The sequence below is a fragment of the Carettochelys insculpta genome, chromosome 3 (assembly GCF_033958435.1).
Source record: "Carettochelys insculpta isolate YL-2023 chromosome 3, ASM3395843v1, whole genome shotgun sequence".
Classification (NCBI taxonomy): domain Eukaryota; kingdom Metazoa; phylum Chordata; order Testudines; family Carettochelyidae; genus Carettochelys; species Carettochelys insculpta.
The window spans coordinates 69,177,678-69,202,596 of record NC_134139.1 but is presented as its reverse complement, the minus strand read 5'-3'; the positions used below and the strand labels follow the sequence as shown (position 1 = coordinate 69,202,596).

General features: G+C 43.6%; 1 protein-coding gene across 2 annotated transcripts in view; it reads right to left on the bottom strand.

The window, feature by feature from the left end:
- The window catches only part of PLD5 (phospholipase D family member 5), a 331,439-nt gene that overhangs the window by 16,592 nt on the left and 289,928 nt on the right, over positions 1 to 24,919 (bottom strand). For both annotated transcript variants that reach the window (XM_074988635.1, XM_074988633.1), the window contains 2 exons: positions 6,099 to 6,296; positions 618 to 757 (listed from right to left, as the gene is read on the bottom strand). In XM_074988635.1, the coding sequence (XP_074844736.1) occupies positions 618 to 757; positions 6,099 to 6,296 (338 nt within the window). The remainder of the gene's footprint in view (positions 1 to 617; positions 758 to 6,098; positions 6,297 to 24,919) is intronic.

Below are 24,919 nucleotides of genomic sequence, written 5' to 3'. Positions count from 1 at the left end.
TTGCTGACAAAATACTTGCAGCCCCAAAGACCAGGTTTTGCTTTGTCTGAAGGAGAGTGCTCCACTTGTAGGGCCTGAGCACTTTTGAAAATCTAGGCCATAAACACATTGTGCATAAATTTTTTTTTTTACCATAAACTAACTATAATATAATATGGCTGGATGTACAATCTGTGCTGTACTTGAAAAGATCTGTTTTTAAAATAAAGTTATGACAACTTCCATACTGTGTATTACATCCCTCAGTATGTTCTCTCTCTCCTTCATTTGCACACACGCTATCTGGTATTCACAGAGTACCAATAGCCATTGTATCTAGGTTACTGAATACAGTAACATAAGAAACCAAAGTGAGCTCTACTGATGTTTTCTTGTGTCTCAGTCACTCATAGATGGTCATACTAGACATATTTTAATATTCAAATGATCCACAGCTTAGAACCCAGCATTTGGACATTCCATCTTAGGTCCCTGTTAAGTCAATGGTAGACCTCTCACTGATTTCATTGAGAGCAGAAGTGGGCCCTAAGAAACTTATCCAAAGTGAGTAACTAAATGCCAGCTAGATATTTCTTTCACTACAGCAATGTGCTAACGCATTGTGAACACTCACTAACCTTTTAGCGTTTGTGTCAATGACAATAGGGAGGTAATCCATGACAGCTATATAAATAAACTGCTTGGAGTCATCTATAACGTTGTAGATAGCTTCAATATCTAAGACTCTGTCTTTTGGACAAAAGATTTTGGGAGAATTCTGTGAAGATAAAAGGTTGATCGTTACATGTCCAATAAAAGGAGAGAGGCTTCTTTGTCAACATGAGGTGAGATTTGAGAATAAAAGTACTGAACTTGGTGAAGAATATTAAGCACACATATGTTAAATTAGGCAGATGTGATTTCAAAGATACAAAGGTACCTAACTGCCATTTGAGTATTACACAGAATTATAGATGTATAGGAACGTTTTCCAAGGAGTCAATTGTGAAAATAGCCTCTATTATCAAATAAACTCTACTTGCAAGGAAGGTGTTACATGATGCATCACAGGACTTTAAAAGATTCACAGCTTACCTATCACATTAAGATTACCTTACATAGCAATAGGTGTATCCCGGACACAACACTTACAGAGCACAGCATTCACAAATATTTTGACAATGTTTATTACCTACACTAACTTCTGCAAGGGAACACATTGCTAAGAAAATCTCTGGTTGTTAACTCATCTTCCTACCTTCTTCCCTTCTGTTTGTCTGCTTTGTCCACATGTTGCACCCTGACATCTAACCTACTACGGGGTCTCTGCTACAGAGGGGGCTTTCTTTGTTTGTCAGTACAGTAACTAGTTCAGTGGGGCCCTGATTCTTGATTGGTGGTCCCAAGTGTTACTTTAATAATAAAAAAATACATGATAGAGCAATTAAATTCATTGGCTGATCAGAGTAGTGATGTTCTCCCAGGACTGAGTTCTGAATTCTCAAAAAAAGCAACTTCATGTTCTTTTGTGTGTCTCAGCTACTCAGGAAGGACTGTAGTGTTGCTAAGCAACTGTATCACAAGGAGTCCTGAATGGAGAATCATTTCTTTATTGGATGTTGAGATCTTACACAGCAAGAGAGACTAGAAGAAAGAGTATTTTAAGGCAATGAATTCAGGAAACAAGAATCAGGAAATAAGGTACAAAATAAAAGATACAACTGAGGTGACTTTTTTCTATTATCTGAATCTGTTTTCTCAGGCTATTGCATTTACTTCAAAGATAACAGACTATTTCCTCTCTAGAAATGCTCACTGGTACAAGGTAAAATGCAGAAAAAAAATCCAGAATCAAGAGCTGCTGCAGTCTCTCTTGGAGTCAGTTTGATTACTATTGTTGATCCAAAGGCATTTGGAGCACAGGTTATATTGGCAGAATCAAGTTAATAGACTTGTCGTGTTTATTTTCCAAAGGAGGTGGTAGAGAAGGGTGAGGGACCTGCTGAATTTCCTATGTTCCCATCATTCGCATGTGTTGCAGAAAAGAAATTGTGAAGCTAGCACTAACATTCATGCCTGTGCAAGGATATGAAATGCAATTGTTCATAATAACATTGTTAACAAGAACAATGAGGAGTGTTGTGGCATTTTAAAGACTAACGAATTTATTTGGGCATAAGCCATTGTGGGCTGGAACCCACCTTCTCAAATGCATCTAGTGAAATGGCTTCCAGTCAATGACAGCCTATGCCCAAAAACATTTGTTGGTCTTTGAAGTGTCACAAGAGGGCACCCTCTGAAAATTAAGATTAGCGGAAAGACAAAGTTCTGACCAATTGTGATCATTAGTGATCCCAGGGCATTTTTTTAAGGTTTGGAAAACTGCTGCCTCGACCATATTCCAGTGTGTAAAGTAAAGTAATTTTTCTGTGCACTGTAAGTTGGCTATGGAATTATTTTGCAGTTCTTTTGGTAGACACCAAAATGTTGTCCAGTGTGCGAAAGGATATATTGAAAATCCTGCTTTCAAAAAAGGGAAGAAGTTGGTTTAGGAAATGGCATCTTTCTTTCCTTCTCATTCCCACTTCCTTGAGCATCTCTGATATATGAAAAATAAAAAAGACAAATACTAGGAAAAAAGATTTATCAGGAGAAACTAAAGCAAAGGAAGATGAGGTGGGTGTAGAACCACACTTCCATAACAAAAAAGCAGTCCAGTAACACTTTAAAGACTAACAAAATAATTCATTAGGTGTTGAGCTTTCGTGGGACAGACTCACTTCTTCAGATCATAGCCATACCAGAACAGACTCAATATTTAAGGCACAGAGAACCGAAAATAGTAATCAAGGTTGAAAATCAGAGAAATATTATCAAGGCGAGCAAATCAAAGAGCAGAGGGGTGGTGGTGGGGAGTCAAGAATTAGGTAAAGCAAAGCATATAAAAGAGCTGTAGGTTTGAGTTGGAGGCTGTAGGTAATGACCAGTGGTGTTCTGTTATTGGTTTTTTTGGGCCTATCTTGGAGCAGCTGGTCTCTGGGCATTCATCATAAAAAAACAAATCAACAGGGCCAGATGAATACCCAGAGACCAGCTACTCCAAAACAGGTCCCAAAAAGCCAAGAACAGAACACCACTGGTCATTACCTACAACTCCCAACTCAAACCTACAACCTCAAACCACTGCAACGCATTGTTAAAGACTTACAACCGATCCTTAATCAGGATGCCACACTCCAGAAGGCCCTAGGTGACAGGCCTGTTCTCTCCTACAGACAACCTCCCAACTTTATGAGGATTCTCACCAACAAGCACAGTCTATACCACAGGAACACCAATCTTGGAACTTTTCCTTCCAACAAGGCCCATTGCCAACTTTGTCCACATATCTATTCTGGAGATACCATCACTGGACCTAACCAGGTTAGTCACAGAATCACGGCCACATTCTCATGTTCCTCAGCTAACATCATATATGCCATCATGTGCCAACAATGCCTACATGCTTTGTATATTGGACAGACTTCAAACTCTCTTAGACAAAGAATTAATGGGCATAAAACAGACATAAAAACACTCCCGATTCACAAACCTGTCAGCCAGCACTTTAATGGAGTGGGCCATTCTGTTAATGACCTGAAAGCCTGTGTTTTACTGAAGAGGAATTTTCACAGCAGTTTGGAGAGAGAGGCTGCTGAACTCTCTTTTATATTCAAATTTGACACATTAACATGTGGTTTGAACTGGGATAGCAATTTCCTAGCTCATTGTAGGGGCTCTTTTACATACTTTGCTTTACCTAATTCTCGACTCCACCCCACTTCTGCCTCTCTACTCTCTGATTTGCTCACCTTGATAATATTTCTCTGATTTGTCAACCTTGATTACTATTTTCGGTTCTCTGTGCCTTAAATATTGAGTCTGTTCTGGTGTGGCTATGGTCTGAAGAAGTGGGTCTGTCCCACGAAAGCTCATCACCTACTAAATTATTTTGTTAGTCTTTAAAGTGCTACTGGACTGCTTTTTTGTTTTGATAGTGTATAGACTAGCACAGCTTCCTCTCTGTTACTATTCAACACACTTCCATAGTTCAAGTCACAACTAGATGGTAAGAGCCAATCAACATCAACTAGGAGGCCTTACTGAGGAAACTGAAGTGCAATATCCAGCGTGTGTCTACCCTATCTCCCATGTTCTTCTGTGTATATGAAGACTCTCGCAGAGGGCACAGCAAAACTGAAGACAGTTACCAGGTGATATATCGTTCCCCTTGTAGGGCCTACAGGTCTACAGATCTGATTCACCCTTAGGACAAGGGAAGCCCAGCGTGGGTTAAGGGCTGCAGTATGAGGGTGTACTCTTCTTTCATGCATGTGTTTACTGAAAGGACTTGTTTAGAGATGGTTGGTGTCATTTCCACTCATGACCATGGTAAATGTGGTGTGAAAGCAATCTTTCCATTCACATGCCAATTGCCCAGCTCGTGTCATTATTTGCCCTATGACAACCTCGTAATAGCAACACATTCTTTGTGACTAGAGGCTCATTACTGTATTCTCTTCCGAGAAAGGATTTCATCGGGACTCACTGCTTGTTCAGAATGGGGTAGCAGATTTGAAAACGGGTTTGAACAACTGAAATCAGACTCTCTGTGCTCTGCTTGTAAAATTTCAGCCTTACTAAATTGGTGGTAGCCTTTTTATTAAAGTTTTTCATGGAGCAGGCCCTGACTGTGTTTGAGATATTCCTTGAGCATCTTCTCAGTAGGTAGATGTGCTCACACACCACTTATCTTCCAGAGATTCAACCATTTGCTGTGGAGAGTCTAAGAGCACAATATCTTCTTCCATCCCAGTGCATTTCTTCCCATTAAAAAAGCTTTCAGTATGCAGGACCTTTTTACCATCTGTTATCCCCCTCCCTGCCACTGAGACTGGACATTCTCCACAAGTTTTAATTGCTTTAACGTTGGAAATGTCTAAATGATCTATATGATCTAATAATCTAATTGATCATGGTCTAGTTTTATATAGCACTCTGAGTACTTTCAAGGGGCTGATGGGGAAGTGCCATGTTAATAGGATGATTGTGATCATTAATTAACCAGAAGTCACATTGTTTAAAAAAAACAGACACTGAGCTCTAATTTTAGTAAAACTATAACAGGATTTAAACTAGCAAAAATTAACATAGTAGATACACAATTAATCAAGTCAGCTAACTTATCTGATGAACTAAAATTTGTAGGTAATAAGTTAGCCACACGAAGGCTTTCATGTTGTTCCATTACTATAAGAAAAGAATATTGCAAATTACAGTGCAAGTAAAGAGTAATATAAAAATTACTATTCAAATCTTTATATTCATAAGAGTGCTTATAGTTGAAAAGTCATTAAAATCAGAGTGAATTTACTGTTCTTTCCAGCAGTGTCATGGGAAAAGTGGACATAAAACTGAATTTATCTACATTTGGTTACAGATTTTCCCACAAACAGTACACTCATTGAAATGGTTATTCCCGCTTACCCCCCGCCATGAGAAGGTAGTCCAGTCTGTCAGCAGCCATAGAATTCCCTCACACTTCTGTCTTCCACCGCTCATAACTTTTTCTGTAGCTGAGTTTCAGCTACTACCATGACTTTCAACTACAACAGCTTCTCTCGTTAAATGAAAAGTACTGGTGCATGTATTCAATTCAGCCACATTTCAGACAAGCACTTGAGCATGTGCTTAAGTTCCATAATTTGTCAAGAACCTAAGTGCTTCCTTGAACAGAAAGGCTTTGAGGGTGTTAAAAACCTAAAAGTGGAAAGTATATACACAGAAAATATTGAGAACACAAAAATGCTGGAGCACATGTAACAATGACTCTCTCCCTAGCAAGCCACTGCAAACATGTTCTGCCTTTGTGTGAGCATTTGTAAAGGGATGTGACATTTTACCTTAATTGTACTGAACATCAGACTAACCCAGTGTTTCTAGTGAGTTATGCAGTAATGATTATGTTATTACAGAAGGTTCAACTGAAGACACATTTCTGGGTCCCAGTAAAACTCAGGTGTTGAATAGTATTTCCCGTCCCCTTAAACAGGCAAATATATATTCTCTTAAGAACTCACCGACACAAAGACCTCCGCTTTTGTCTCATTCAGCTGTAGGTTCAGTTTATTTTGAGTATCATACACTCCGTACAATCTCTTAGACCAACTTGGAGGCACTTTATTCTTGAATTTTAATGAGCTATACAAGGCAAATATCCTTTGTAAATCTAGGACAAGGCAGCTGCAGTTGTACACGACGATACCAAGTTCTTTCATCTGTGAAATGAAAGTTCATGCCATTAACAGGGTATTTGGCTGGCACGTGGGTCTTACAATATACAGAATGTACAAAAAATACATTTTTACAAGTATATCGTGCATCTATAGAGAAATAAACACCAGACAAAAACAGTACAGAACATTACCAGCCATGCTATGTTAAAGGCTAATATATAAGGTGCATGGTCAATACAAACTCTTGATTCAGATAAAAATACAACCACATGCAAAAGTTCGATTTTATTGTTTTCTGAACTTTGCAACATATAAAATATAATGCCCAGGTGAAGAAACCTCTAATGAATGATATTCACTTGTTATAGAAATTCCCTCCACTCTGAGATTATTTATAAAGGCTGAACATTTTTTTGTTTGTTTTTTTGGTGTTGCTTTAGATCTGCTCCTCTTGCGGGGATTTGTTTGCTTGCTTGTTTGTTTGTTTACAATAATAGTGTTCATTCTCTGCAGGGTGGCATGAACGCAGGCTGTGGAGCTAGCATCACTGTTCGCCGCCAGGAGCAGTTTTGGTTTTCTAGGTACTGGGAAAGCTGAAAGGGCAGAAATCTTATGAAAGGAAAGTGAGTTAATTTGCTATGGCAGAAAGGATCTGATGTTCATATTTCATATGTGGCAGGTGTGATGAAAAACTGGCGTTCAGTTACTATCAGTAGTTAAATTTACTGTGGTGTTGGGTGAATATAACACCATAGTTGGAGGCAGAAAAACTGAATTCTGTGTCTGATTCTGCCATTGACATGGTTTGTGTCTTTGACTAAAAGTCACTTCACCTCTTAATGCCTTAGATTCTCCATCTGAAAGGAGGAGACTTTCTTTTCCCCTGAAAAGTACGTTGAGATCTATGCATGAAGTGAGTTATATAAAGAGAAATATTGTTATCCTTTCCTATTTTCAGTTAAAGAAGATGAAAAAATACTACAGTAAACATAAATACTATTGTGCAGTAAACATCTCTTTCTTAATTGACTAGCATTTGCACCACACTAGCCCCTGAATTTAACCAACATTAACTCTCCTGGCTATTTACTGGTTTGAGTTAGATTACACTTCTTTAATATTTAATATGTTGACATAAATTGTTCTATAATTATGTGTATCATGTCCCTTCTGTAGTCACATTGTTCAGTATACAGAGTTTCTTTCCACTCTTTTATTTTATAGTGGCACAAGAAATATTTTCACTCCTGTGGGTCAGAGATACTGTTGACCTCCCAGTATCTGCATTCCACACCCATTTAAACAATTCCAAAAATAAAGACAGATGCCATTCTTATACCTAGTTATGGGTTGGAAAACAAGTTCTGTTTATTCCAGATTAATACTTAAAAGCTACTTGCTGTCTTCTGACAAGAACAGGGTATCATAACTTAGAGGATAGGGTATCGTGGTGGTGGGGGGGAGTAGGGAGAGTGCCAACTCCGTCGCATGCTTCACTTTTCCCACTAACATCAGGGAAGTCCGTCTGCAGTGTCCCTGGGAGCAAGGAAGTTTTAACAGGGATTGACCTGTTTACATAGTCTTTCCAATGAATCTGATCTTGCACCCCTGAAGCCAAAGGGAATTTGCCACTGAAATCAAGGTGCAGGATCAAGCCCTAAAGTATTACATCCCCCTCTAAAACCACAAAGCAAACTGTTCAAGTTAATGCTGAGGAGAGAAGTGGCTTTACAGAAACTTTTAACAATGGGGCCTACTGCCTACAAGAACAGAGCCTGCTCTTGCTTCTCCTTGCTCCCACAAACATCAGGTGAGTCTTGGGGAAATGGATGTATTTGGCTAATTTTACAGTGGGAAAGGAATATATTGGATGGATCAGGTCTTCATTCCCTTTCTGTGGTGGCTGAGAGGAAAAACAAACCTGACACCCTGATAAATGACTACAAGAAGAAACCTGATGAATAAAAATGTACATTTCCTCTGTCCTTATTCTTGAAAAATAAGACAGAGGGGAGCGTCTGCCTCTGCATGCTATGATCCAAAAATAAGTTATTTGTTGTCTTCAATATATAAACATTATTTAAGTAAATTGCATAAACCAAACAAGACTCATCCAGCTTTTAACTTACTTCAGAAAGTAGTGGAACATTTTATATTTCTGTGAACACATACAAAGGTAACACGTAGAATGTAGACCGTACTATATCTCTTCAGTTTGTGGTCAAACAAACAACAACTTGGTCTCAGTATGAAGAAAGAAATTATTCCAAATTGCCTCCACATAGTCTAGTCAAATAATCTTTGGCATAACTACTATACCCTAATACTGCAGTGACCAACAAGTTAGGGACAAAGAGCCATAGATAGAGAGCAAGGAGCCACAAGAATAGAGTGCAAAGAGCCACATATTGTATATTTATTTTTATCTCTCTATATATTAGGGCTGCCAAGTGATTAAAAATTAATCATGATTAATCACATGATTAAAATTGATAGCTAGTAGTTATGTGACTAATCACAGGGCAGCCAGGGTTCACTGGGCCTCAGCCATGGTCCCTACAGCTGTGGGGCTGCTGTCATCAGACTTCCATGTCCAAGCTAACTCCCAGCCATGGGACTGGCCCATCTGAGGAACCCATGGCCACAGGGCTGTTCCCAAATGGGGATCTCACAGCTGTGGAGCTGCCAATGACCAGCATCCCAGGGAAGTCTCAGGGAGGTCCCCAGCCTTGGTCCCCCAACCTCCAGTCCTAGCAGTTCCCTTACCCATGGCCAGTTCCTGGCCACTCTGGGCCCTCGGAGGTGGGGCCAAGCCCTGGCCAGTAAGCTACCACCAACCCCAGACAAGATGCCAGCTCCAGTCCTGGCCAGGGAGCCAGCACCACCCCCAGTCAGGGAGCTGGGCTACCAGCTCCAGCCCTGGGTGTGGAGGTGGCTCTAGCCCTGATCTCCATTAGGGCTGTCAATTAAAGTTAAAGCCTGTGATTAATGCACTCAGTTTTTTAATGTGTTAATTCTGCCATGCAGTAATTGCAGGCATTAATGTGCATTAATTGACAGCCCTACAATTGATCAGTCAATCAATAGATAGATAATATATTTCAATGCCCTCCAGTTCCCTCAGAGCCAGGCACCCCCAGCTCCCCACTATGACCTAATCCCCCACACCTCCCCCAGAGCCAGGCACCACCCAGTCCTCCCCCTCTAACTCAATGCCAGCAACTCACCAGAGCTACTACCACTGCTGCCACTGCCCCGGAGCCACTGCCACCACCGCCGTTGCCAGAGGGCTGCTGCTCCCACTGCCACTGTTCTGAGCTCCTCCCACCAAGCGGTGGGGCACATGCACAGAGCGGCAGACAGCACTCCTGGCATGTGGCTCTGAGGAGGAGCCGCATTTAACGGCTCGAAGAGCTGCATGTCGCTCAGGAGCTGCGGGTTAGCCACCTCTGCCTTAAGACACCTCTGTATCTCTTTGCCTGTATGTTGAGGATTTCTCCTGCCCTCTATCTCAATATTATTTTTTACAATCTGAAATAATATGAGCTATACATAATTATTTTCTAATCCCATTTTCCTGTTGCCAGTACTACTTTCTTGTTAATCTCTAGAATCTTCTTTGCAATGGACTAACAACATGCTATACTGTACAACAGGGCTGTGTGACTTAACCAGCTTCTCATGACTGCTTCTCAATTGTGTCTCAGGTATATGGTTACAATTTTCCTTTTTCTTGGTATTCAAGCTCTTCGTTACCAATACTCTCTTCACTATTCCATTCTTTGCCCTCTTCCCATTAACGGCAAGAACATAATTATGTCCTAAGTGGCCACTTCAGTTTGCCAGGCTTGCTCCCATTGTAATGATTTCTCTGGCTAGGAAATGGGAGGCAGAAGTTCTATTCCTTTCCATCTATCAGCAGTAGAACTACCACTTTGTAGAACAACAAAATGAGCATGATGTTCTGTGGCAGTGATCAATTTTCTATGAAAACCTTTTGTAGCTCCCCTTAGGTTCTGTAAAATGGAAAGACAGGAAACAAACCTCGTATATGCTGAAGATATGCCTGCATTACAGTCACATCTTTACTTGCAGAAGTACATGGGTAAAAAAAGCAATGCAGATAATATAGCACAGGCCTCAGAAGGGGCTAGAAACCAGAGCACACTGCTGGGGTGCTAGCCCATAGTGAAGCCTGTGCTGCCATGTCTATCTTAACGAAAAAGCAGTCCAGTAGCACTTTAAAGACTAACAAAATAATTTATTAGGTGATGAGCTTTCATGGGACAGACCCACTTCTTCAGATCATAGCCATACTAGAACAGACTCAATATTTAAGGTACAGAGAACCAAATATAGTAATCAAGGTTGATAAATCAGAAAAATATTATCAAGGTGAGCAAATCAGAGAGCAGAGGGAGGCGGTGGGATGAGGAAACAATTAGATTAAGCCAAGTATGCAAAAGACCCCATATAATGACCTAAAAAATTCCCATGCCAGTTCAAACCACATGTTAATGTGTCAAATTTGAATGTAAAAGAGAGTTCAGCAGCCTCTCTTTCCAAAGGGTTGTGAAAATTACTCTTCAGTAAGATGCAAACTTTCAAGTCATTAACAGAACAGCCCACTCCATTAAAGTGGTGACTCACCAGTTGGTGGATCAGGAGTGTTTTTATGTCTGTTTTATGCCCATTAATCTTTGTCTAAGAGAGTTTGAAATCTGTCCAATATACAAAGCATGTGGGCATTGTTGGCACATATATGATGTTAGTTGAGGAACATGAGAATGTGCCCATGATTCTGTGAATAACCTGGTTAGGTCCTGTGATGGTATCTCCAGAACAGATATGTGGACAAAGATAACAACGGGCTCTGTTGCAAGGAAAAGTTCCAGGACTGGTGTTCCTGTGGTATAGACTGTGTTGTAGGTGAGAATCCTCCTAAGGTTGGGAGGTTGTCTGTAGGAGAGAACAGGCCTGTTACCTAGGGCCTTCTGGAGTGAGGCATCCTGATTAAGGATAGGTTGTAGGTCTTTAATAATGCATTGCAGTGGTTTGAGTTGGGGGCTATAGCTAATGACCAGTGGTGTTCTGTTCTTGGCTTTTTTGGGCCTATCTTGGAGTAGCTGGTTTCTGGGTATTCGTCTGGCCCTGTCAATTTGATTTTTTATTTCTCCTGGTAGGTAATTCAGGTTTATGAATATTTGGTAAAGATCTTGTAGTTTTTGGTCTCTGTCAGTAGGATCAGAGCAAATGCAATTGTACCTAAGGGCTTGACTGTAAACAATGGATCTGGTTGTGTGTGCAGGATGGAAGCTAGAAGTGTATAGGTAAGTATAGTGATCAGTGGGTTTCCAGTAGAGTTGAAGAGCTCCTCAGGGGTTGGGGTGGCCCGTATAGGGTCCCGTCAGTCAGGTCAGGAGGGGATAGGTGCTCCCTCCAAAAGGAGGGGGACATGTGTAGCCACAGCCTCAGAAAACCATCATCCAGCATAGTCTGTCAAGCTCTCACACGGAACACACAAGGGAAATGCAAAAGAGGAAGACTTTGGACAAAGTGGAGAGGACATCCTGAGACTGAAGGACAACAACTGAGGTACTCCAGGAGTCAGCTAGAAGTTTTGTCTTGAGACAAAGTGAAGTAGGGAGACTTGTAGGTGACCTATCCTCCACTCAGAGTACAAGGGTTTAAGTCATAATGACCTAAGCTCTTTGGCAACATGTAAATAAGAAATTATATAATAAAAAATGTTTAATTGACACTCTACATATGGTCATAGTTTCACACAGCAGCAACTTTGTAGTCAGTTCATAAAATGTGCCATCATTATTCCCTTCACTTGTGTACCAAAATATCCCTTTCTATCCCTTATCAGTATGCCAGGCCACTAACTGCAACGCTCACTTACAATATTATCTAACACCCTTCAAAGTTGAATGAGTCTTTCCAAATCACATACCATCACCATATGTGGGTGTTTTCACTGCATCATCAAAGGGACCTATGTGCTTCAGTATGGGCTTGTCTGCATGGGGAGCTTAAAGTGAACTAAATTGAATTAATCCTGCTTGAAAACACTTGCATGTAAACGATACAATTCATTGCTGTGCACTGACTCCATGTTGATAGCAAACTCTGAAGTCCTGATTCAAAGTGAAGTAACTCTCCTGTGACAGTAGTAAATCCAGACCTGGGGTGCAAAAACTGGCTTAGGAGACTTCTCTATTGGGCTATCTGATGGGGAGATGGGTCGGGGGCTTGTCCTGCTCCACCCAGAAGGTGCTTCCCAGCTCCAAACTCACAAGTCCAACATCTTCTGACATGCAAAGTTGCACTGCAAAGGTGTGACTTTACATGCCTTCTCCCATGGCAATGCTTGGCCTTGTAGTCACTGCTAGCAAGACCTCTTCACATTGCTGGCACCACCCCTGTAGGGGGTCCCCAACTCCAGTGCATCACAGCCTGTGAGACCCTGCTTCCCTTACACTGGTAATATCCTTTATAGAACCCCATCTGCCACCTCAGCCTGCCATACAATTTCCTCAATCAGATGTGGCCCTCCAGCCAAAATGTTTGCCCACCCCTTGTCCCCACTATTGTTTGTATGCACACAATGCTGCTGCAAATTACTTTGGGAGTCCTTCAAGTGCTACCCCCACACCCATACTGCTTTGTGGGTCAACATTATTGACCTATTTATCTGTGTGACCTCCCCTGTTCTGGGGTCAAAGTGACCATATGTTCCCTCCCCAATTTATGAACTGACTTTCAGACAGATTTTCGCCATTTGCTTTTGGATTCCAGTTATCCAAAATATCTGCAAAGGTGCTTCAGACTCCCTACAAAATGCGCTGAGAACCGCTCAGTGGCACACTGAGATTTCAACACCTTCTCTGGAGAATCATCAATGCAGGACAGTCTTGCCCACTGGAATAAAGACTTTTCCATGGATATTGGTAGACAGATAGCCATGAGAGACCATGACTAGGATTCTGAACAGAGCTAGGCAAAAAGCCAACAGCCCAGGGGCACCCACATTACAATGAAAGGCAACAGGAAAAAAGTCCAGCAGGGGATGTAATCTGTCCAATTTTTGAGGCATTTGACAGGATTTTACCAAATCACCCAGAGCAGGTATCTTGTGAAAGTTGGTGGCTGCTTTCTGCTGGTCTCTCCCTAGGATGAGCAGCAAAACTCAGAAGATGAGCTCAAGGAGGGAAGTGAAGTGATCTCAGAAAGCCAGGATCTCTTTGGGGTTTATGACACTGATGCGATCAACTGAAAGGTGAGCCTGATTGCCAGGCAGCAACCCAGAGCAGAACTAAGAGGCCTGATCCAATGGATAGAGCCTCAGCATGTAAATGTTTAAATATGTTTGTGTAATATTTTAGTAATTATGTTTCAGCGCATTATGATGATGTTATGCTGCTATGCTAGCTTCTGTTCCATGTGCCCCAGAGCTACAGCTACTGTAGGTGGATATGAATTAGAAACCTTTCTGAGTTTAGGTTCCTGCTTCCATCCATTGGCTCATACTGTCCATTTGTGCACCTGCCCAATAAACACCTTTCCAAAATGACAGCTACTTTGGTGAAGCAATCAGTTTTGTCTCAACCTAAAGCCCCACCTACTAATTATTTTCAGGCTCACACCATAGAATCATAGAATCATAGAAGAGTAGGACTGGAAGGGACCTTGAGAGGCCATCGAGTCCAGCCCCCTGTCCTCATGGCAGGACCAAGCACTTTCTAGACCATCCCTGAAAGCCATCTATCTAACCTCTTCTTAAATAGCTCCAGTGATGGAGATTCTACCACCTCCCTTGGCAATTCGTTCCAGTGTTTGATCACCCTGACAGTTAGGAACTTTTTCCTAATGTCCAACCTGAACCTCCCCTGCTGCAATTTCAGTCCATTGCCTCTTGTTCTATCCTCAGAGGCAAGGAAGAACAAGTTCCCTCCCTCTGCCTTATGACACCCTTTTAAATACCTGAAAACTGCTAATATGTCCCCCCTCAATCTTCTCTTTTCCAAACTAAACAAGCCCAATTCTTTCAGCCTTTCTTCATAGGTCATGTTCTCTAGACCTTTAATCATTCTCGTTGCTCTTCATGGAGGGAACATACACCTGAATTTATTTTTCTTTTCCCTTCCCTCAGCAATCTTGCTGGCGAATGCCACCCCCCAAAAAAATCCCATTTGCAATGTCAAAATAGTTGTCAGCAGCATTACATGTCTGTAGCCATTAGTTCATCAATTCCCATGGCAGAGTCAAATACGGAAAACACATTCTTTTCTATTGAGACACGTGCCACAGAAAAGGGTGTTTGCCTCAGTTCTCACTTTAGATCGAGTACACATGAGCAATGTATGTCTGTAAAGCCACAAGGAGTACAGCTTCCCCTGTAAATGCCCTGTAACACACATGCTTACAGATTGATAAGAGCACATGCTTCCAATAACTCACTCCAACCTGTTTTTTTCTGTATTTTTCACGTCTGCAGGGGAGACATAGCAAAATCCATGACTGAGAAACTGCTCAATTTTGGTTCAGAGATTCTGAGAAATAGATGCACAGCCATCCCCCACCTCAGTACAACTTGTGACTCCCTTCCACTCCCAGAAGACTTCTTAGGAAGAAGTTATTCTTGGGAAAAAACTCCACAATGTATCTTGTTTTTCTGTCCTTTGCCTTTTTGAACAAGGCCATTCTCTGCCTCCTAATCCTCTGCCTCAGAGTAACAACACAAAGGGCCTAAGGGGGATATAGAAAGGATTACTAACCAGTTTATCCCTAGATTCACTCTGCTAATCTTGCTGACACCAAATAAGTACCTCCAAGGCACAAAAAAGGGTGCAAAGCCAAACAGCATATACTGCACACACACAGATTCCAATACAGCTCCCATGAACACACCACTTACTATTTTCAAAGTTCTCGTAAGACTCTGAAAAGACTCTCAGGAAGGTAAAACTAGAAATGCATTTTTTTTAAATGCTAGCACAGGCTTCCTAAAATTTGAACAATCACATACCTCCACAGCTATGGCACCAACACTGGCTACACCCTCAAGGACATTCTGGCAAATTTAAAAGGGAGAAAATGGAAAACTCATGATGAATATTTCAGACATCAATACAGAGCCCTCAAACACACCCCAAAGCAAGGAGTTGGAAGCTATCCCTGAGTGGTGAAATACAGCCCAAGCAGCTTCTGAGCATTTGAGATTGCCAGCATATTGGCATGGACATTGTTGGGTGAACTGTGATCAACAGCTATTAGAAAATGGAATTAGCCCAACCAGAAAGGAAGCATAGGCCAAAGAAACATGAATCATGGGATTTTGTTAAAAATTGGAACTATCCTTACAACCACTATGCCACCCATAATGCATAGTGAGAGAAAACCCAGAATGCACACTGCTCAGCAGTGAAGCAAAGAAGCACAGAATAAATCCCAAGAATGCTCTGCAGGCAGTTTGAGACAAACCACGACTGTGTGGTATGCAATGATGTTCATTGACACAGAGCATATTGTCCCATCCTATATGCACTTTTCTACTGTGGCTTGTGCACAGCATGTTACCTCACACAGAGCAAACAGCTGCAGATTAATATCCCTCCACCTCCCCTCCCTCCGAAAAGCCCTGTGTTTCTAGGATGTTTTAATTAGGACTGTTCAGAATGGCTCCTACACAGCAACTCATTACAAAACCTGCTGAATGCTTAAGCTAGTCCTGTCCCATTGTGGCACAAATGGCATGCTAAGTGGGGCCTGAAGTAACAATGAAGTGACAATATGGGAGGAAAGAGAAATTTGTATTAATAGTAATTACAGAACCTGAAGAACTCACCAACATATTGATAGGTGAATCGATTCCAAAAGACTAAGTTTGTTTCTTTGTAAAATTTTCTTCTGAATAAGATTACTGGATTACTGAGGCAGTCTCCATGGTAACAGGATTACAGAAGAGAGTGGTTCTCACAAATCCAGCATGTATAATATCTCTTCCACACAGAACCGTCTTCATGATATAAAATACGAGTTGGTGTCAAGTCTGAGAAGAGGCAAAGAGCTCCAGTGCAGCCTTTGGTAAGGTTTTACCTCAGGTAATGACGCATGCACATCTCCTAGAACTGGAAGGGACCTTGGGAGGTCATCTAGTTCAGTCCCCTGCCCTCTCGGTAGGACCAAGCACAATCCCTGACATCTATTTGCCTCAGTTCCTAAATGGCCTCCTCAGGAATTGAACTCACAATACTGGGTTTAACAGACCAATGCTCAAACCACTGAGCTATCCCTCCCCAAAATTAATTGATTTGCTCCAGCTCTCTAAACAGCCCCTGGGAGGCTTGAATTTACAAGCCTCCATTTAGTAATGCAATACACAAACCAGTGAGCTATCTCTCCTGTCTGAATAATAACACAGCTTACTTTTCACCAAACTGTTAAAGAGCATTTTAACTGATACTTAGCTGGCACCTGAAATCTCTGAATGTATCCTGAGGTAAAAACAAACATGTACTCAGTATCTGTCCACTTGGCTTATCAAAATCAGTGGCTTTTCACCATTTCATATTAAAGAAAAATAAAAAGAAGAAAGGCATAAAATCTAATACTTTATTTCCTCTCTTGCCTTTCACTACTGCAGGCTAGTGCTGATTAGAAAAAAAAAACTGAGTACAAATCACGCACAGCAGTAGTGGCTTCCTACCTCCTGCGTCAGTGAGTAAAACAAAGAAAATAGAAAGTGACTAGATGGGAGATGTCATTTTATGCATGGGCGCGCGCGCGCACACACACACACACACACTGAACAAAATATAAGGCTTAACCTGTGAGTCTTTTTATTTTGGAAGTTGGTAAAATTTGTAGAAAAGTGGCAGAAAGGAAAACAAAAATAGCGTAATTTTTAAGAATAAATATTAACAATTAAATAGTTTACTTTCATTTTGATATTCCTGCACAACAAAACATTTCTTTTAATATTTTTGCAGAGTAAAAGCATGTTTCAATGTTTTTTTTCGACACTATAATTGTATACATATCACATTGAACACTCTTACAATAACTACACAAAAATAGCAACATCTGCCACTCTCAAAAGTTGCATGACTCTTTTCTGGGATTTCCCAGTGTTCAGACTATATTGCTATGCTAGTTTTTTAGGGAGCTTTTTCCATACTAAACTATTATTTAGCATATACAATATTTAAGAATAAATAAGCCCAGTGCTACAGCACCATTCAAGTTGTGAACTTTAATCACAAAGGTTGCATCTACACTACAGTGCCTTTTCAAAAGGATGGCTTTTGAAAATAAACGTTGAAAGATGGCCTTTCGGAAAGGAGCATCCGCACCGGCAAACAGGGACCAAAGTTCTGACCCACAGCTTCGAAAGGCCTGACCACTCTTTTGAAAGAGAGTGTCCACACGCCCCAGGGCGCCCTTTTGAGAGTACAGAGCAGTGCTGCATGGAGGCCAAGCCCTTCTGGGGCCATAGCCAGCTGCCCCTTTAAAGATTCTCCACTCCGGGAGCATCAGCCTGCACATGCTGAGGGCCAGCTAGCTGTTGCCAGGTAGGCAGAGGGAGAGTGAATGAAGGAAGCATCCTGGGCTAGCCCATGGACCCTGAGCAGCTCCCTGCCCCACCCATTGAGATCATGGCCAGCAAGCTGGCCACAGTGCTGGCTGCGGTGTTGCAGAACTTCAGGATGGGCCACCAGATGGCCAAGGGGACCTACATCCCCCAATGGGAACTCCCCACTGGGGACACCATGACGCCCTGCATTGTGATGGACATGGCTTACTCCCTACAGGCCTGGCTCATGAGGCCATACACGGGTCACACCCAGCCTACCCAGGACATTTTTAAATAGCAGCTCAACTGGGCCTGGAACACTGTAGACTGGGCATTCGGACACCCGAAGGGGCACTTCTGATATCTTCTCTCCAATGTCCCAGCAGTGGTTGGGGCATGCTGCACCCTGCACAACCTGGTGGAGGCTAAGCAAGAGCCATTTGTCCAGGGTTGGGCTGCCAGGCCCAGCAGGAGGGGGTGTGGGTTAGGGAGGCCCTTTGCCAGGCCTTTGCCTGGAGACCACATTGACCCCCCCCCAGCATGCACCCCTCCACCACTCCCATGCACACGCACTTCCCACCATCACTCCCACACATACACAGGGGACACAGGGTTAAACACAAATAAACTTTTACTGTTATAACAGTCTGTGCCACTTCATAAACTTGGGAACTATTTATAGGTGAGTTGGGGGAACTACAAACTCGGGGGTTGGGGGAACTGCAGGGTCGGGGGGAGGGTGATGGGGGGCTGGAGCTGGGGGGAGGTTGGAGGGTAGTCATGGGGGGCCGGGGGCCAGTGGGATGGGAGAAGGAGGGGCAGGTGTGGGAGTGGCTCATGAGGCGGTGGTGGGAGGGGCCAGGTGGGCGGTCACAGCTTGGGTCAGGGTTTCCAAGTGGGTTGCCAACCTGTCCCAGGCCTGCCACTCCATCGCAAGACACTCCCACAGCATGCCCATGAGGTTCCGCAGGGCTACAGTGTGGGCAGGGTCCCCACCTCCTCCTCTCCGCGCTGGTGGTGCTGGTGGATGGCTTGGTGGTGGCCCTGTGCTGACCCCAGTTGGGGTTCAGGCCACTCCCCTTCGCCCTCCATGGTCATGGTCCCTGGCCTGTGGATGGGGCTCATCCAGCTGCTGGCCGCTGGAGCTGTGGAGACAGAAGAGAAGAGAAGAATAGGCCATTGGTCCCAGGCGACAGCCCCTGTGTCCCTGTCCCTCCCCTCCCGGCCCGGGGGCCCAGCGGGGTACAAATCACAGGGCTTCCTGTCTGCATGGCACAAGCACGTGCCCCCCTCTTCCTCCCCCGGTCCCTCCACAGCTGTGCAGCCCGTGGTGCTGAGTGCCACGTGCTTTTCCCCCAGGGCCCATTGCGTGTGGCCATCCTGGTTCCACATGGACTGGAGCTGGCAGCCATGTTGGTGGTCTGCGGCCACCCCAGGCCGGACTGTGAGCCCCCTCCCCCAGGGCAACCAGCATTCACAACACCTACCTGAGGATTTCTCCATGAACTCGGGCAAGGTAGAGGTGGAAGGGGCCTGGCTGGATGGCCCAGATGGGATCTCGATGACAAGGGCCTCCTCGCTTGAGCCCTCATAATCACTGATGCTGTCCAGTGTCCATGCCCTCCCCAGGTGCCTGCTGCTGGCACTGGGCAGTTCTCCCCCTATGCCCCTGTCTCCAGCTCAGTCTCAGGCTCTGTGATGTTCAGGATGACGGCCGGGGGTCCTGCCTCCTTGCGCCCAAGGAGGCAGTCAAGTTCTTTATAGTAGGAACAGCTGGCGGGAACTGCCCCTGACCATTCAGCTGTGTCCTGGGCCTTGCAGTAGCCCTGCCTCAATTCTTTTACTTTAGACCTCACCTGGTCCCAGATGCAGGTGGGGTGGCCCGAGCTGGTGAGGCCCTTGGAGAGACACTCAAAGGCTGTGGCGTTGTGGTACTGACCCCCGTTTGGTGGAGGACCTCCTCATCCTCCATAGGGAGAGGAAGTCCTGGAGCTCAGACTCCATCCAGGAGGAGGCCAGCACTTCAGGGCATGTCTTGTCACATGGGAGGGCTCCCCCTTTTCCTTGGGGGGGGACCTGGGGGGGAATCTGCCTGGGTGGCCATGGGGACAGGGAGTGCAGCGGGCTGGGCAGGGGTGTCTTGGCAGGCAGTGAGCTGGAGAGCAGCATGGGCTTCCTGCTGCCTGCATGCTCTCAGCTTCCTGCCTGGGGGTTTGTGGGAGCCTGCGTCTTTAAACGCAGGCAGATGCAGGAGCCATAGAACTTTGCTTATGCTATAAGTGGTGCTGCCACCCACTAGCTGATTGGCACCACTGAGGACTCCCTCTTTCGAAAGAGCCATCTGTGGAACGTCTGCACTTGCTCTCTTTCAAAAGAGTCTTTCGAAAGGGGGTGCTCTTCCCACCATGGGAACAGGGGACCAGTTTCAGTGGAATGGCCCCGTTCTTTCAAATTTAATTTAGAAAGATCTCGGTTTGTACGTAGACACTCTGTGGGGAATTTTGAAAGATGGGTTTCTTTCGACATTACTTTCAAACGTACTTGCTAGCGTAGACACGGCCAAAAATACTAACAAAACTACAGGTATACTGAGCCCCAGCCATGGGATTGGGGGTCGGGGGGAGGAGCAAGGAGCCGGCTGAGTACTGGCTCCTCTTTTTTAAAAAAAACAAAAAACACTGGTGGGAAGTGTCTGGCAACCTAGGCAGTCCTCACATCCCACTTATAATAACCCATAGCTTTAGAGATCCCATGTTTATTAAAGGCAAGAGTCTAGCTGCAGCATTTACAAGTGAGAAAACATTCCAAGGTGGCTAGTTTTTTAGCTGCAGCCAAAATTATGCTCTGTCCCTTATAATTATCACCACTTGCAGGCCATTCTTCTAACATTTCACTCCTAAGGAATTGTAAACTTAAGATCTTGTGACCCGGTTAGATGTCCACCATGCAAGTTTGAAATTCTATAAAAACAACCATCTGAGAAGATTTAGCTTCCGCTGGACCAGAGGAGGAAAACGATTCCTTTGCAGTTTTGGAAGGTATCAAAAAGCATTCGGAATCTGTGATTTGGACCAGATCCCAGTGGGGTTGAATTTTTAAGATTATCATTCAAATCAGTGTCCTGAAATTAAACTCTGAGCACAACTAGACTGAGGAAGTGCTTTGCATTCTCAGTGCGCACAAAACTGAAATGGAATGTGACCTAACATTAAAAGGATAATTAGCATGACATGTAGCAAGTGAAAAATCAGATACAGGGGACCTATGAATGAGCCAATGACATCATTGTAGATTTGGTCCATTATATTTGTAGTGCCAATCACTGTCAGTCTGGTGTTTTCAAGTTCTCATCTTATGTGCATTAGACAGAGGCTGCATTATATGTAACTTCTGCACAGTTAAAGTCCCACAAGAATCACACTGTGGTACTTTCACTGCTTACTGAAAAAGAGCTGCCTCAGCACACCATGGTAAGATGGATGCTCTAAGGTGTTCACAACTAATTATATCCTGCAAGCTACAGTCTATATTTCTATTCCTTGTGGTGCTATGGGAAATGGGTAACAAATGGAAGAGTGATGTGCTCTTAATCCCTATTCACAGTGTGTCTTCAAATAACTGATCAGATGGTTACTGTAAACCACCATATTTTGCACAACTAAAAGAAAAGTACAATGAACAAGAATAAGATTCTGCACTTCATCTGTACCCAAAGATACCACAACATCAAGAAAATGGAAGTCAAACACAAGCAAAGATGGAAATTTTGGTTAAAAAATACAATAATAATAAACAAAAATTAAGAAGCGGAGGAATATTTGAGAGGAATAGAGAAGAAGAAATCCTTTAAATAGTTAATATGTTAGGGGAAGTCCTTCCTTCCTTCTCCACCTGAACCATCCATTGTTCCTTCAGCATCTTGACCTAGCAATAGGAAAAAAAATACAACTGATACAAATATCTTAAATCTTTCCCATAGGAAAGTCACACCATTGATATTCCTGCACACTTAAGTGCAATAAGGAGGCAGGACACCTCAGTTCAGCTTGCTTTTGCTGATGGTGCAAAATAATGAACAAAAGTGTGGTGCTGAGGGCAGAACTGACTCTGTTATATTCACTGCTGTACACCACAATTAATATCACAACATAATGACAGCTCAATTTTCATTTAGAAATGAGTCTTTAGTTTATATTTTTCATCACTTCCTAAAAGCCGGAACAAGTGTGCAGTAAAACCATGATTTACATGGAGGTGGCATCCTGGGCAATTTCTGTGTAAACTGAATTTCATGTAAATGGTGGGGGGTTGGGGAGATCCCTGGAATTCCCCTGGCTGGGGGAAATTGCTCTAACTGGCAGCTCCAGCTTCCCCTTTGGGCAGGCAGGTGCCAGGTTAGGTGCAGGGCAGGGTGCCTCCTGCTCCAGCCATGTGGACTAGCCATGGCACCCCTGCTGCCCTCCAGCCACAGTGAAGCTTGGCCCTGGGGTTGCTTGGGTGGTGGCAGCTCCAGCTGTGGCACTGGAACCCTGGGCAGCTCCATCTGCGGCGCTGCTTGTCCCCAGGGCTGCTCAGGGGCAGCAGTTCCAGCCATGGTGCTGGAGCCCTGGGGCAGCTCCAGCTGTGGCACAGCTTGGCCCTGGGCAGCTCCATCCATGCCTGTTCCTCTCTGCCCCCGGTGTTGCAGCACCAGGAAGCCTCAAGGCAGGAGCTGCCTCCTAAGGAACCTCAGAGCCATCCAACAGCATGAGGGTAAGTGGAGAGGCGGGACACAGGCAAGTAGTGCCCCCCCTCCCCCCAGAATCAGCTCACATTAATATGAAAACGCATAAGTTGAGTCTACATAAAGCGTGGGTCTCCTTTACTTCAATTTTCTCTCTTGGGGAAAGAAAGCCCACAACCGCCAGAAAATCTTGCAAGAGGGCTTTGGATTTAGTTCTAGTTTGACTGCAGGACGTGTAATCACTATGAACTCTAATTTGTTTCTGTTTTTAAATCTGGTTTTTGTTACATATGTCAAACAAAAGACGTTGTGACCTCCATTTCATTACTAGTGAGTATCATTATCTTTCATATCTCATTGTCACCTAAAGGACATTAAACACTTTGCTACATCAACAGATTCCAAGAGTAAAAGTATCTTGAAAAACCTACTTACTCCTGTAAAACCCAGAAATCACACACCAGCTGTGTCTACACGTGCACGCTACTTCGAAGTAGCGGCACTAACATCGAAATAGCGCCCGTCGCGGCTACACGCGTCGGGCGCTATTTCGAAGTTAACTTCGACGTTAGGCGATGAGACGTCGAAGTCGCTAACCTCATGAGGGGATCGGAATAGCGCCCTACTTCGACGTTCAACGTCGAAGTAGGGACCGTGTAGCCGATCTGCGTCCCGCAACGTCGAAATTGTGGGGTCCTCCATGGCAGCCATCAGCTGGGGGGTTGAGAGACGCTGCCTCTCCAGCCCGTGCGGGGCTCTATGGTCACCGTGTGCAGCAGCCCTTAGCCCAGGGCTTCTGGCTGCTGCTGCTGCAGCAGGAGATTCATGCTGCATGCACAGGGTCTGCAACTCGTTGTCGGCTCTGTGTATCTTGTGCTGTTTAGTGCAAGTGTGTCTGGGAGGGGCCCTTTAAGGGAGCGGCTGGCTGTTGAGTCCGCCCTGTGACCCTGTCTGCAGCTGTGCCTGGCACCCTTATTTCGATGTGTGCTACTGTGGCGTGTAGACGTTCCCTCGCTGCGCCTATTTCGACGTGGTGCTGCGCAACGTCGATGTTGCAGATCGACGTTGCCAGCCCTGGAGGACGTGTAGACGTTATTCATCGAAATAGCCTATTTCGATGTCGCCACATCGAAATAGGCTACTTCGATGTAGGCTTCACGTGTAGACATAGCCACCCTCTCCTCTTACCCCCCCATGCCATCCAGGCACATATTCCTCTGTTTTGCTCTACGGAGTGGATTTCTATTACATTGGTCTGTCAGAACATCTCACATCGTCCTCACTCAGTTGGAACTCACAGCATGAACACCTACATATTTTGAGGATCCTTTCCCCTTGTTATAAATATATTATCAAAAGGGCCAGCAGTCCATAACTTCCCTTCTGCACAACATAAAAAAGAAGAAGCAGTCAAGTAGCACTTTAAAGACTAGCAAAATAGTTTATTGGGTGCGCTTTCGTGGGACAGACCCACTTCTTCAGACCATAGCCAGACCATAGTCTGTCCCACGAAAGCGCACCCAATAAACTATTTTGCTAGTCTTTAAAGTGCTACTTGACTGCTTTTTGTTTTGATAGCGTATAGACTAGCACAGCTTCCTCTCTGTTACTATAAAAAAGAAGGTGAGAGGACTTTTCTTTTCTTCAGAACATATCAGAATAAAGAAAATATTTAAGGTCCAACAGTTTGGCAAAGAGCAAGGACTGTCTTTGTTGTGTCCTTATAGACTGCATGGAGATGTGACAGCATGTGATTGGCTAGTAAAATGCACCATTAACAAAATTACTATCACACAACATGGTGGCATTTCTTTTTACATTATTGATTATGGATCAATGGCCACATGGTGATTCCCTAATGTTGCTGAATCACACAGAAAATAGGAAAAATTTATTTTCTTCGATACTATTATTAACTGGTTACTTTATAGTTTTCCTGTGCCATAACAGATGTTTTTTTTTTTTGAACCAAAAGGATGTTTTCCCACTTGTAGTATTGTATAGGCAGAAACATAGGCTAAGAATGCCAGAGAGTCAAGAAGTTAATGAAAAGTGGCTATAACATATAAATACATAGCTTTTACATCCATTCAACATTAATAACAATTGGAAGGAACAATTTTACTTTTCTATCTCAAATATTGATAGGCTAAAATGGAGAAAGCTTCCTTCCTTAATATTAATATAGGTCCACATAAATACTAAAATTTCAGTTTGAAACCTTTGCTCATATGGTTGAAGTTCAGCAAGGTTATAAACAAATGAAAACCAGGTTTTATGATGAAAACCATCAGGCTACACCTACACTACAGTGATCTTTCGAAAGAAGATTTTCCAGAAGATCCCTTCTGGAAAATCTTC